The sequence below is a fragment of the Centruroides sculpturatus genome, unplaced genomic scaffold, assembly GCF_000671375.1.
Source record: "Centruroides sculpturatus isolate CEXI.00-Female unplaced genomic scaffold, Cexi_2.0 scaffold837, whole genome shotgun sequence".
NCBI classification, from domain to species: domain Eukaryota; kingdom Metazoa; phylum Arthropoda; class Arachnida; order Scorpiones; family Buthidae; genus Centruroides; species Centruroides sculpturatus.
This window is the reverse complement of record NW_019385028.1, coordinates 20332-33489: the sequence shown is the minus strand read 5'-3', so window position 1 is coordinate 33489 and position 13158 is coordinate 20332. Positions and strand designations below refer to the sequence as shown.

Genomic DNA, 13158 nt, shown 5'->3' with positions numbered 1-13158 from the left:
TGTAATAAACTATGGCAATAGATGCAGAGAAGTTAATTGTTGTAACCTTCTTTATATGATTTTACTTTGTGATTCTTCCTGATATAGTGAGTAGTGTTGAAATTGCAGCAGCAGATCACTGCAAATGCATGGAAAAAGTGTAGCAAGACATTTTGCATAAAGATCTGCATCACAATGCATCCAGCCTAAATGAGACATAACATACAAGTTTTAGCTTTTATTCATTATTTGACTTAATTAAACAAATTCTTTAATAAAAGTGGTTTTTTGCTATTAAATAATGTATCATTTTCATTTTTGACATGAAATAGAACATTTTCAATCAAATGTTTAAAAATCCAGAATCAAACTATCAAAGAGCATTCATCATTTTGTCAGACTAGAATTCTTGGGTCAAATCCATTTCAGATTCTCTGAGTGATTGGATCCAATTTCTTTGTGTGCTAAAATCCAAAATCAAAGCTGGAACTGATAACTTGTAGAATCATTCATGCTTTTTCAGAAAATTTTAGTTTTAAACTTGAGACAGGTTTATAAAATAAACTGAAAATGCTTGTTCATTAAACCCATTTGCTGTAAGTGTTAATGGTTTTGATTTTAGAAGTCCTATTTCTTATCACAGTTATTCTGTTGAAAGCTTGTAATTTACAAGACAAAATGATGTTTTAAACTCATCAGTATTTCCTGCTGTTAAAGTATTTATCATTTACAAATTGAAAATTCAAATAAATCCCAGTTACATTAGCTTACAGTAAAATTTGTTACAATTGAGCCTGCCCATCTTAAATCTTGTGGGAATGAGGAAAAAAATTCAAGATTAAAAGGTTTTGAAAAACTGTGGACCTTTTATAAAGTATGTACTCTGGTTGACCTCTATTTTCAGCTGTTAGCTTTTAGTGATTAATTAATAAACTACAATAATAATAGGAAACACATTATTTTCTGATGGTTTTCAATTGCATTAACTTGAAAACTTTTGTTAAAATAACAGAATTAATAAAAAGAACCAACTTTTGTTTTTGTTTTTTAAAAAGTTAGAATATAATATCTTAATATATAATATACAAATTTATCACATTTCATTTAAAGTTTAAAATACAGTAATAATTAAATAATAAAATAAAAGCATTTTTAGAAAGTGGCCTTACGAATCCCAAACAAGTATCTCATGGACTCCAGACAACTGGTCTAAAACAAACAATAGCTCTAATGCTGCTTTATGTGAATAATAAATTATAAGTAAATAAAATAAACTGATAAGAAAGTAATCTGATAGAATAATAAGTCATCATAATGACTAACCAAAGTCTTTATATGCTTGAAGTAGATTCAGTTCCAGAACTCAGTTGTTAAATCTTAAATAGTAGATTATATATATATATAATTTCTTTCCAAATTTGAACAAATTAGGTGTCAATGTAAATAGGAATGGGTTTGCAGATGTGCAACATGCATTTGTTTTGGATTCAGTGATCCATTCCAGATATATTGGATTTCAAAGTTTTGAAATTTTCCTGTGATTTTTGTATAGGGGGTCAATAAAGGATGTTTTTAAATATTGAAATTTTGCAGCAATTCAGTGTCAGGTTCACCAATGTGTCACCTGTTGTATGTAGTTCATGAAGGGATGCATGACTGATAAAAAGCTCTGACATGAATTTTTTGTACTTTGTGTCCACAAATCATTGTATAATACAACTTTGGAGTCACATACAAAAATTATCTCATCATGTCCTGTAGGTCATGTGCCAACATTGGCAGCCATTATTATATACAGAATATGAGATCATATGTGGGAGATATGTCATTATGTTTTGTTGCTTGTGTTAGTGGTGATAAGTGGTACCATTCTAGATGAACATTATCTTAGTACATTGAGCCACGAATGTTCATATTGTGGAGCATTTTGTTTCTCTCCAGAGACCTCAGTGCAATGTCATCACAATGGTAAGGTATTGTTACCACCTTATGCATCACTTTTATGCTCATGTCTATATGCCTTTCTTCTCTTGTCTTTTTTCATTGACAACATTGCTGTGAATTATTCACAGTCCTTTATGGCTTAGATATTCAAGAGCCAAAGTATCCAGGTTTTAGGTTCATTATTGGATTTACCAGCTTGTAGTATTTCAGAAATTTTGCAATCTATTTCTGTAGTTGATGTCAAGAGCATGAATATATTTCACATAGTCTAGACCAGGGATGGGCAACCTGCGGCTTGCGTAAAATATGAATAAATATATCAATTTCCCAGCTTAAGGAAGTATGCAGCAAAAATTCAAATGTTTTTTTTTCTACAACTTATGTATGTGAATAGTTTTTCCATAATGAATTTAGTTAAAATTAAAACAAAAAACCAGCTAACAGACACATCAAAACTAATTTAAAGCTAGCAATGACTAATATGTAACCAAATATTTCTGATATATTAATTTACATCAGTTCGAGAAGCTAAATTAAGTATATCTATGCTAATTTATAATTATATATGAATAAATAATTGTGATTTACCGACATTTTTTTTCCTCTTACCTCTTGTATGCGGCCCGAGTCAGTTCAAAAGTTTTGAAATGCAGCCCTTACATAGAAAAAGGTTGCCCATCCCTGGTCTAGACTATAAGTAACTTTTGATAGACATTACATTCCAATTTTTTATTCTAAATTAACTTTTTCTATTTAATGCCTTATCCTGGTGGGTACCATGGATTGTCTACTAGTAATTATGTATCTGAAAGTATTTTAATAACCCTGATCTTAATAATAATAGAAATGTTAATTCTAGTAAATTACAGATAAAATTATCATATTACTGTCTTGTAAATCATTATATCATACAAAATTCTTGTGTAAAAAGTGCAACCTTGTACATACTTTTTATTACACAAATAAAGGCAAACAGAAGTTCTAAACAAATAGTTTCTCACAAAGCAATGCAATGCAAAAGATGGTGCAAAAGAATACACTAGAAAAATTTATTAAATGGTTTCTTATTAGAATTTTATGTTGAATGAATAAATTGTTTAAGCTTTAAAGCTGTTTTATATTTAACAAACTATTCTATTTACACTATAAAATACTGATATATTGGATATGTATATTTTTCTTGCAATTGGAATATGATTAGAGTTATAATTAGTTATTCAGATTTAGTTTAAAACTTGAATTCATATTTGATCTTGTTTAAAAAGAATTGATTCTGACAAAATTTTTCACACAAATTACTGTATTTTGTTGAACCAAATTATAATCTATATTTAGTACGTATATATGTGTATGTTAGACTGAAAGACCAAAAATGCTCATTGAGCAAAAAAAATCAACCACAATGCATTCTGACTTCTCAGATCCAGCCATAACACAAATTTTGCATTGTGTGCATTTTTGAAAATGCCACAACACAAACTTCATGTTGTGGCTGGATCTGAGGAGTCAGAACATGATATAAACATTTTATTGATGATAATTATTGAAATTGGGATTTCAGCCCTCTTTTCCTTTGAATAAATATTAATTTTGTGTCAAATTTCAAAACATTTAAAAACATGATGGCAAATGTGGTTTGCAGGTCATCTGCAACCAGATAGTTACGCATGTATTAATAAAGCATCCTTATTATTTGAATATTTTTAATTTGTGAGTTAGTTTCCTTTAGGTTCTTCTGTACATACTACTGATTGAAATTATCATGACTGGAATGAAAACATAATAATGTAGTCCATCAAAAACAAATTATTCAAATTTTAAGAATGTATTATAATCAATTTGATGATTGATTGTTACTTTATATATATTTTTTACTTTCCAGACTTTGAAGAAAATGTATTTAAGACGACATTCATTAGAAGAAGATCCTGGTGTTCTGGTATTACTTGCTTGTGGGACGATTAGTAGCAGCTGTGGTCAAGTAGCTAGTTATCCACTGGCATTAGTCAGAACAAGACTACAGGCACAGAGTAAGTTGTTTTTTGCTTTCCAATTTGAGGAAAGAATAAATTTTTACATTTTGTGGTTGTTGTCTTTAACTATGTATTAACAAATTTGTAATTATATATCATACAATTATATTGAATAAGTGTTAGTTTTTGAATAACAGCATTGTATCATTGATGCAAATTTTTTTTTGTATTACAGCGGAAAGGCAAGAAAATTCTATGTTATCACTTTTTAGAACAATCGTGCAGAGAGAAGGTTTTATGGGTCTCTATAGGGGCATCACACCTAATTTTATGAAAGTAGCCCCAGCAGTCAGCATCAGTTATGTTGTTTACGAGCATGCGAGAAGGGCTCTAGGAGTATCAATGACATAGTCTATGCAGCAAACATGCTCGTGTGTTAGCTTAAAATCGTCTGATCAGTCCGTCGGATAAAAAAACAACTGAAAATAATTTATCAAAGGAGGCAGTTTGTTGAGGGAATGATAAACTCCTGATAATTTTGAAGATTAGGCATTAAATAAAGCATTTGTTTTTTTTTAATTTCCTGTGATCTAGTTATTTTCAAATTAAAGTATTTACATAAATATACCTTTAATCTGTTTTTTCACATCATTGAATTCCAATGTGTTGTTACTTATTTTGTAATTCTTGTAAAATAATGTAAATTGAATTATGTATATACTGTACATAAAAGTATATACAAGGGGAGATAAGTAAAATGCCTTTCTTCAGCAAGAGCAATTCATTTGAGATGTGCTAATTCTGTCAGCAACAATAGTTATATTTTTGCTATTATTAGATGAGTATTGCTTGTACATACATTACCTAATTTAGATATTAAATTCTTCAGTGTGTGTACTTACTATTTATTTCTTACAAATTAGATTACTGTTATAAAATGTAGGTAAACTCCTCCTTACAATAAAATGCTTTTTTATAATTGTAAATATTACTGATTGTTCTTTCTGACAAGAAAATATTTGAAAGCTTACTTATTTGTAAATCCTGTTTGTACATTAGCAGCTTTAGTTAGTTTGTCAAGATTAGAAAATATTTTGATTGTGCTTAAAATTGTTTTGACGAAATGTCAGATTTGATTTTTGTAATAATGGTACGTATTTATAAAACATTTTTATTTATACAAGTTTTTTAATTGCCCTTTTTAATTTTCATTATTTGTTATTGTTAACTACTCATCATACAGATGGATTGTTTTATAAATTGACAAAATGTTTTTGGTGGATAGTTCCATAAATTATATTACTAAAGAATATGTGATATAAATTTATGCAGGTAGAATTGTTTGTGTTGTTTTTAATTTTAAGTAATTTTGGTATGACTTTCTGCCCATTAAGAAAAGCAAGAAAGGTCCGACTAGAATTATTTTGATGCTTAGTTAATTTGTAAATTTTTTTTATTAATAATTATTCTGTTCTTGTTGTTCTGATCTCTGGAACTGTTAACCGACAAAAACATATGAATCTTTACTGCCATGTTTAGTGATTTAATGATTCATGTATGAACTATCATAGGTTATATTACATATGATCATCCAGTTGAAAAAAATTCAGAAATAAATACCTATGTTTGTCTCATGAACATGATTATGTTCATGAAAGAATCATGTTCATGAAAGGTTTAATGTAACTTATGTAGTTCAGGTTGTTTAATTCTAATACAAAAATAAAAATTTGATAAGTTAAAAACATATTTATTTAAATCTTGTTACATTAAAAGTAATTTGCATTTATTAGAGAGCTGATCAATATCTAAGCAGCATTGTTTAATTAAAACCCTTGAGTATTTGCATTAACACACAAAACTGCATACGAAGTGCCTTCTGTTTTGCAGCTTTATTAAGGGTTTAGTTGACAAATGGAAGTATTCAATGAAAGTGAATTATGAAGCATAATTTTAGACATACAGAAGTCTGTGTTATGTGAAATGGGCTGAAAACATTAAAATTTAAAGAAATGTATTGTTAGTCAATGTGAATCTTTTGAGTTTTTAATTGAAATTTTTCAAAAGTATTTGCTCTCTCTCTCTCAAAAGTATCTTAAATTTCAAATTGTTACATTATCTAAAAGTGTTTGTGTAGATTTCAGATTCAAAATTATTCTAAAAAAAAAACACTAATTGTGCGGCAGAAAAATGTATCAGTTGGTTTTCCAAATTGTTATTCTTTGTCAATAATATATATGGTTTTCGCAAGAATATTATATTAAAGAATTATGTTTATAACCACTTAACCTTATAATAGTCTGTTGCATTTATGACATGATCATAAACATTTCCAGGTGTGTTTTTAAGATATATCAAGGTAAAGCAGTTTATACAAATTATAAATATTGAATGTTATATTTTTTGCTTCTTGTGAAATTAAAAAAAGATAACTTTTCTTCAAGAATTCAATCTTAATGACAAATTTACCTTACTTAAGACATACGAAGCTTAGGAAAACATTTGACAAAATTTTACAGTAGTTGCCTTAAAAAAAAACTGATTTGTATTATAATATTAAATAATGTTTTATTAAAACTTTTCATTTATATGTATATAAAAAACATTGATAGTGTGTTCTTTCATCTAGGAAAATTTGTAATATATAAATTTTAGTTTATATAATGAGAGAAGTGCAATAACTGTGTGTTTTTGAAACTCTTCTATTTTGTATTTTCTAATAAAGACTACTATAAAAAAAAAAATAAATATGTATTGTAGTGAAATAAATATAAAATTTTTATTAAGAATCAAAAAAGTATATTTTAGACAAATACAGATCCTTTTCTTCTAAAAATTAATGTCTTTTACTCCTTTAAGACTGCAACTCGGAGAATTTTTTGACAACGAAAGTAAAAAATTTCACTCCTACGAAATTTTTTCCTGAATGTTAAAAAATGATATTAAATAAGACTTCCATAAAATTACTTGTAAATAATAGATTACTTACGTGGATGTGCATGTGCCTGGATAAATTATTTTTCTGAGCAAAGCCTTTTCCGCACCTCTGGCACTTGTAAGGTCGTTCGCCCGTATGAGTTCTGATGTGAGTATTGATGTTTCCGCTGCTGTTTGTGCTATACGAACAATAGGTACATTTAAACTTTTTAACCAAAGTTTGATTTTGTTGAAAATCCAGATTGGACGTAGTCTGGTTGTAATTCCAAAAATTTGACGAGCTGCCTAATGCATTTAGACCCGTATCTAGAAAAGTAGAGGGAAAAAATTTGAAAAAGAAATTATAAAACCTCTCTCTTAATTAAATTACTGCTAATGTATTTTCTAAGAACCCTTAAATCCTAACAATAAAATTTACAAAAAATATGATCTGAAAATCATCCACATAATCTTGTATTTGTATTCTGCCGCCGTTGTCTCTGAAATAAAAAAAAAATTATCACTTTTCTAATACAAAAAATTTTTTGATAAACAATCATTACTTACCTGTTTATTTTGACATTAAAACAATTTATCAAAAATGCAAATTTGCTCAGAAATATTAATAGGAAAAAAAAAGGACTAATAGACAGATTTTTTTATTTAAATTTATTTTTTAATTTAAAAACATTTGTGCATGATTATGAATATTTGCATGTTATTTACATAGGAATTAAAAATTTATATATAGTATACATAATTTAGTGAATAAGCTTACAAATGGTATTAAAAAAATCATGTATAATAAGTCAATTTACCAATTCTCATATATATTTATAATAAAAATATTTCAACATAATTGTTAAAACAGACAACCATACGGTACTTTTGCATAACTACAGATTAGCTAATTAAACTAGAAGTGATGTAATATTTTGCAAGGAAAAATTTGATTGCTTGTTTGACTCAACAACTTGTTGGTCATTTCTGTCAGAAATTGAAAAATTGAATTTATCAAATATTTCATTTCTATGTCCATTTTAACAATTAATTAAAAGAGAGACTAGTTATTATATAACAATTATTATTATTGAAATTATTTCTGAAGTTTATTTTGAATTAATAATTAATTTTTTATCTAAACTATTGAAAATATTTTATTATATTGATGTTTATAGTTTTAAAATTTTAAAAACAGTATTCGTTCTTCAGTTATATTCCTATTTAAAATACAGTAGCATACATTTGTTTATATACGGCTATCATCACTATGTTCACCAAATAATTTTTAATATTTATTACTACTTTAGATGATTTTATACTTGCTAATATCAAATATAAACAGAAATATATTTCAAATAAATCAAAAATTCAGCATTGTGTTCATTTTTATTTCATTTTATGAACATTTGTATCGACATTAATTATTCGTAATGCAAATAAAACATTTCATCACTATTATTTTTGTAACGGAATGAAACTCAATCTTAAAAGAAAAATATATATTGAATATAAAACGTTCAATTTTTTTTAAAGATTATTATTTGAAATGAAAGACATCATTCCAATTTATGGTTTTAAATCTATTATTATAAAAAATAATTGTTTTTTTTCCACATTTCATCTTAGTTCTGAAAGAATCATTTAAATAATTCTTCTTGGATAGAACATGTTTATTTTCACTCTCATAATGAGAAAATGGATTCCAGATTTCTTGTAAACTTTGGGTACATTACATTTTGCATTTAAATTTACATCAATATGAACATCCTACTTGGGTGACAACTGGTTTTCATACTGTACAATGATGCAAAACCCTATAAATAAAGAACTATTATTAAAATTTTAGAATAAAATGTTTTAGTTTACTAATTTAAAGTTAAAACATCAAATTGGATAATTTGCATATCTTTCTCCACAATTTATCATGTTCTTAAATTTTAACCTAAACATTGTTATTGAATTAAGCTAAGAATGCTTATCTTTTTAATTAAAAAAGGCTTTAATAATTGTTTATGTATTTACAAAAGTTTCATTCATCTGTCAGTACAAGACTATGGAAGTGGGAAGCATTGAATAATTATGGAATATGTATGTGTTGGAAAGTTGAAAAGTGAATGTCCAAAAGTTCATGTTAAGTATGTTTGGCCAGATTCTATTAAATACATCTAGTATTTTCTTACACTAAGCTATTTGATTTTTATACTGTATTTAAATTCCATGTAGTTTTCTATTTCCAATCAGAATAAAATAAAATTTTTACATTTAGAAATCTCTATCTTATCAATATCCATTGATAATTTCCATCTTTATGATCTTCATTCAGTTTGTAAATCATTAGTACCAAATCTTTAGAACAAGATGTAACTATTTATACATAATACGAAGATATTACATAATTGGATGCATAAATACTTGAAAATGGTAACTCTTTCAATATAAATTTTAAGCAGGTTAGTAATATATATTGGTACAGTATCCATTGCTTAATGCGGGGTTTGATTAATGCACGAAATTAATTGCAGCAATTCCTTTATATATGCAGCAGAAGTTTTAATTAATGCAGCTTTATCAGTTGTCTTTACCTAACTTAGATACTGTATTTGATTAACAAGATTAAGGGATACCTGCGATTGATTTACTATCTCGGTAATTGCAAAATCTTTGAAGTTAACAAAGTCTCAAATCGAGGATGCCATATATTGTTAAATTGTTTAAAATTTATATTGAAAGAGTTGCCTTAATGGGTACATAAACACTTATTGCATCATATGATATTAATCTATTGATATTAAAGAGAAAGCATTGTCTCTGTAATAATATGATTGACATTTGTTTATTGTAATTTCTTTCATAAAACAGTAGAAATACTTAGCGTAAAAAATTTGTTTTTGATATTATAGCAGTTTGATTCATTTATTATTTTTTTTTTTTTTGAATTCAAATTAATTTACTAAAAGCATTTTTAAGTTATTTTCAAATATTTACTCGAAAAAGACTTATAATAAAGACGAAAATATTTGCATTTTACTTTGTAACATCTCGGCATACAAATAAAATTGTTTTTGTGTTATTTTAAATCTTTGCCTGCTTAAATTAGTTAATTGATTCTGCTTAATATTATTTACAATAAATATCTAAAAATTTCTAGGTTACTTAAATTAAGTTCTCAATTACAATTGAAAACATTTTTGTTTTGAATCCCAATTTGATTTAATAATTAGGAACATAAAATATTCATTATTAATAATAATATTTTCCAATAAAACAATTTAATGAGACACGCAACTGCATAAATTAAAGATACACCGATTACTACATGCAGTTTGTTTGACACTGGATCGATATCATTAAGCATTGTCAATAGCTAATATTAAAGATACTTTTAAAAAATTAAATAATAGAAAACAAGAGGTAACTAATATTTTTCATTATTTCGTCATAAGATTTAGTCTGAATAATTTCAAGGAAACTTTTATTTCCTTGAAATTATTCAGACTATAAATTTTATTTCAAGGGAACTTTTTTACCTTGAAATTACTCAGACTTTAAATCTTATGACAAAATAATGAAAAAATTAGTTTAAAATATCCAAGTTTTTGAATTAAAACTTGCATATTGTAAAAGTAGTCACAGTACTAATAACTTCATAAGAATTTAAGCAACTTTAGGAGCAATCTTACTACTTACATTACAAATATATTACTTTGTTATTAAAAAAATAATAATGTTTTTTACAATAGTTTATCATTAGCATCTCGATGCTTAATTTGACACAAATATGTCACGAAAATAATGACCAATGTTTTTGAAATATGCCATAATATTACCACATAATCACCTAGCAGTTTTAATTTGATTCATCTTGGGCACAATAACATTTGCTGCAACTTGCTTCATTATTTATATTTTAAATAACTAATAGCATAATTGTTGATCCCAATATAAATGAAATGCAATAATTATATTATAAAATTTTACATGATATTTCATGAAAATAAAAGAGATTCACCAGATGTTAAAATGTTTTTTTTTTTTTCTATGTTTAGGTTTAAAAATTATACTTTAAATTTGTTTTTCTCTCCCTAATGGCTGAAAACATCAGAGTTGTAAAATACTGAGGAACCTCAAAAGAGAAAATTTCCAGGAATGGAAGGATGGAGATAAGAATGAATAGAAATGGTTTGTTGTTTCCAAAGAAACTGTAGTAAAATGGCATCTATGGAATCAGTATGGTGCTGGATTACTGGACTCTCTTAAAATTCGATACATTATATGCAACTGAATATTGCAGACATTAATGTGCATTTTGTACCTGTGCATAATGCTGTTATATGTTTCTGAATTACATACGTATGCTCTAATCATTCTGAAGATGATACAATGCATGACTAACATTGTGCAAGGATTGATTGAAAGATAAAATGTTTATTACCAATGCTTATTTCTGGAAGTCAATAAACATTTTTGTTTCAAACCTGGAACCTCTTTGGCTTCAGATTCAAAAAGAAAAATGTTTGTTAAATTTAATGCAAAAACAAATGTTCTCTAATATCAAGAAATTCACATGTGTATTCCATCTCAGCCAATGGGATAAAAATAAAACTAGTTTGCACTGTAAATGACCAGATGGGGGTGTGAGTAGCGTAATTGGCAACATCTGCACAGTAAGCAGGAGTTGTAGGTTCAAGTCCCACTCTGGTTCAATCTTTCCTAACAGAATATTCTAAATTTAAATTACAAATTAAAGTTTATTTCTAATTATTAGGCTGCCATTTAACAATAAATTTAACTGCCTACCTACAACCAAATTGCTTTACATCTAATTAAATCAGCTTTGTTACAGACCAATTAATAATCAAATTGGGTTGGTGTGTATGTTGTTATATAAATTCAGGAATCCTTGTTAATTCGAACTCGGATAGTCAAAATCCCATTAGTTCATAATTGTACTTTTGTCCCAGCTGGGGATATAGAGATTTATGTATTAAGGAATTTGGTTCATTTGAAATATGGCTACTTCAAAATATGAAGTGAAAATACTGTCCAAACTGTGCTATGCATAGGTTAACTTGTACATTTTACTCTAAGTACAGTACCTACATGCTATAAGAGAACAATAGACCAAGAACAACTCTAATCTGGTCAATATGACTTTGCTTTTACAGTAACACATTTTCAGGTGTCACCTTACATATGGACTACCCCCTTTTTTTCTTTTATTTCATAAAATACGGTTGGGTTTCAGGATTGTGAGATTGGGCTACAAGTAGCAGATTGAGATATTTATAGGGCTCTAGGCTATTACATTTGGGTAACTTACTACTTTTTGGGCCACTTTAAAAATAATTTGGGTCACATTTTGAGGAATTCTGCTTTACTTTTTATAAAATCTATCTGTGACCTGTGAGGTTCTCACCTTACACATGCTGTTTGCTTGCAGTTTATTTATATTATTATTATTATTATTATTATTTATTAATTAACAAAAATAGCATTTTGTGTAAGTAGCTATATTCCATTTGCTTAATAAATTACAACCAGGGCTGTAGAGTCGGAGTTGTGGAGTTTTGGTGTTTTAGTTGGAGTCGTCAAAAAATCCACCGACTCCGACTCCTTTTTTACTTCCCAACTTGTTATGTATATAAAACGGAAAAGTATTGAAATTGTGTCAAATTTGACCTTCCAAGTTTTTTTTGGCAAATCTACACGTTTGGAGACCTCCCAAACCCCTCAAAAAAGTCAATAAAAGGGGAAAAATTTGCGCGCCTATGTGTGTTGGCGTCTAATTTGTTTAATTTCTTTATTTTCTGTTCTGAGATATTAAACAATATCTCAGAATGTGTAAAGTTTAAGAAACAAAATGTGACACTGTATCTTGTGTATAAAGGGGCATTAATACTATTAAATTATGGTTCATAATTAAAGGATCAACAGGGTGAAGACATAAAAGTGGTCATGTGTCATATCTCTTAATGAATATTTTACTCATTATTAGCATTCAAAATTTAAATAAAAAAATAAAATTCGTCCATACCCTCAAAGTAAGCTTTTTTGTCATTTTATAATAGTACAGTAAAACCCGTTAAGATGTTAGAATGTATATGGGACATGATTTAGTTCAACCACTTTGACGCTTATTAACTAACTATTGTGTTAAACCATCTGACTCTGATTCTGACCACTCTGACCACAGAAATTATTGGGCTTCAAACAGGATGAACAAAATCATGTCCCCCACACACAGCCTAACATCAATACATAGAAAAATCCTTGAATCTTTTGTATATCTCGAAATTTCAAGGTGTTCTGAGTCCAAAAATGTAAAAATTTGGGAGGGGTCAAT

At 27.4% G+C, this 13158-nt stretch overlaps 1 protein-coding gene and 1 long non-coding RNA gene across 2 annotated transcripts in view; one reads left to right on the top strand and one right to left on the bottom strand.

Annotated features, from left to right (window-relative positions):
- The window catches only part of LOC111633640 (calcium-binding mitochondrial carrier protein SCaMC-3-like), an 88615-nt gene extending 82567 nt beyond the window's left edge, over nt 1-6048 (top strand). The window contains exons 11-12 of the mRNA XM_023378245.1: nt 3806-3953; nt 4132-6048. Coding sequence (XP_023234013.1) covers nt 3806-3953; nt 4132-4307 — 324 coding nt within the window. The 3' untranslated portion in view covers nt 4308-6048. The remainder of the gene's footprint in view (nt 1-3805; nt 3954-4131) is intronic.
- An 836-nt stretch (nt 6049-6884) lies between these two features.
- On the bottom strand, nt 6885-7925 carry LOC111633642. The gene is made up of 2 exons (XR_002758081.1): nt 7252-7925; nt 6885-7139 (listed from the first exon to the last, which is right to left on the bottom strand). It is a non-coding gene; the product is annotated as an uncharacterized LOC111633642 (long non-coding RNA).
- Nucleotides 7926-13158: the final 5233 nt, after the last annotated feature.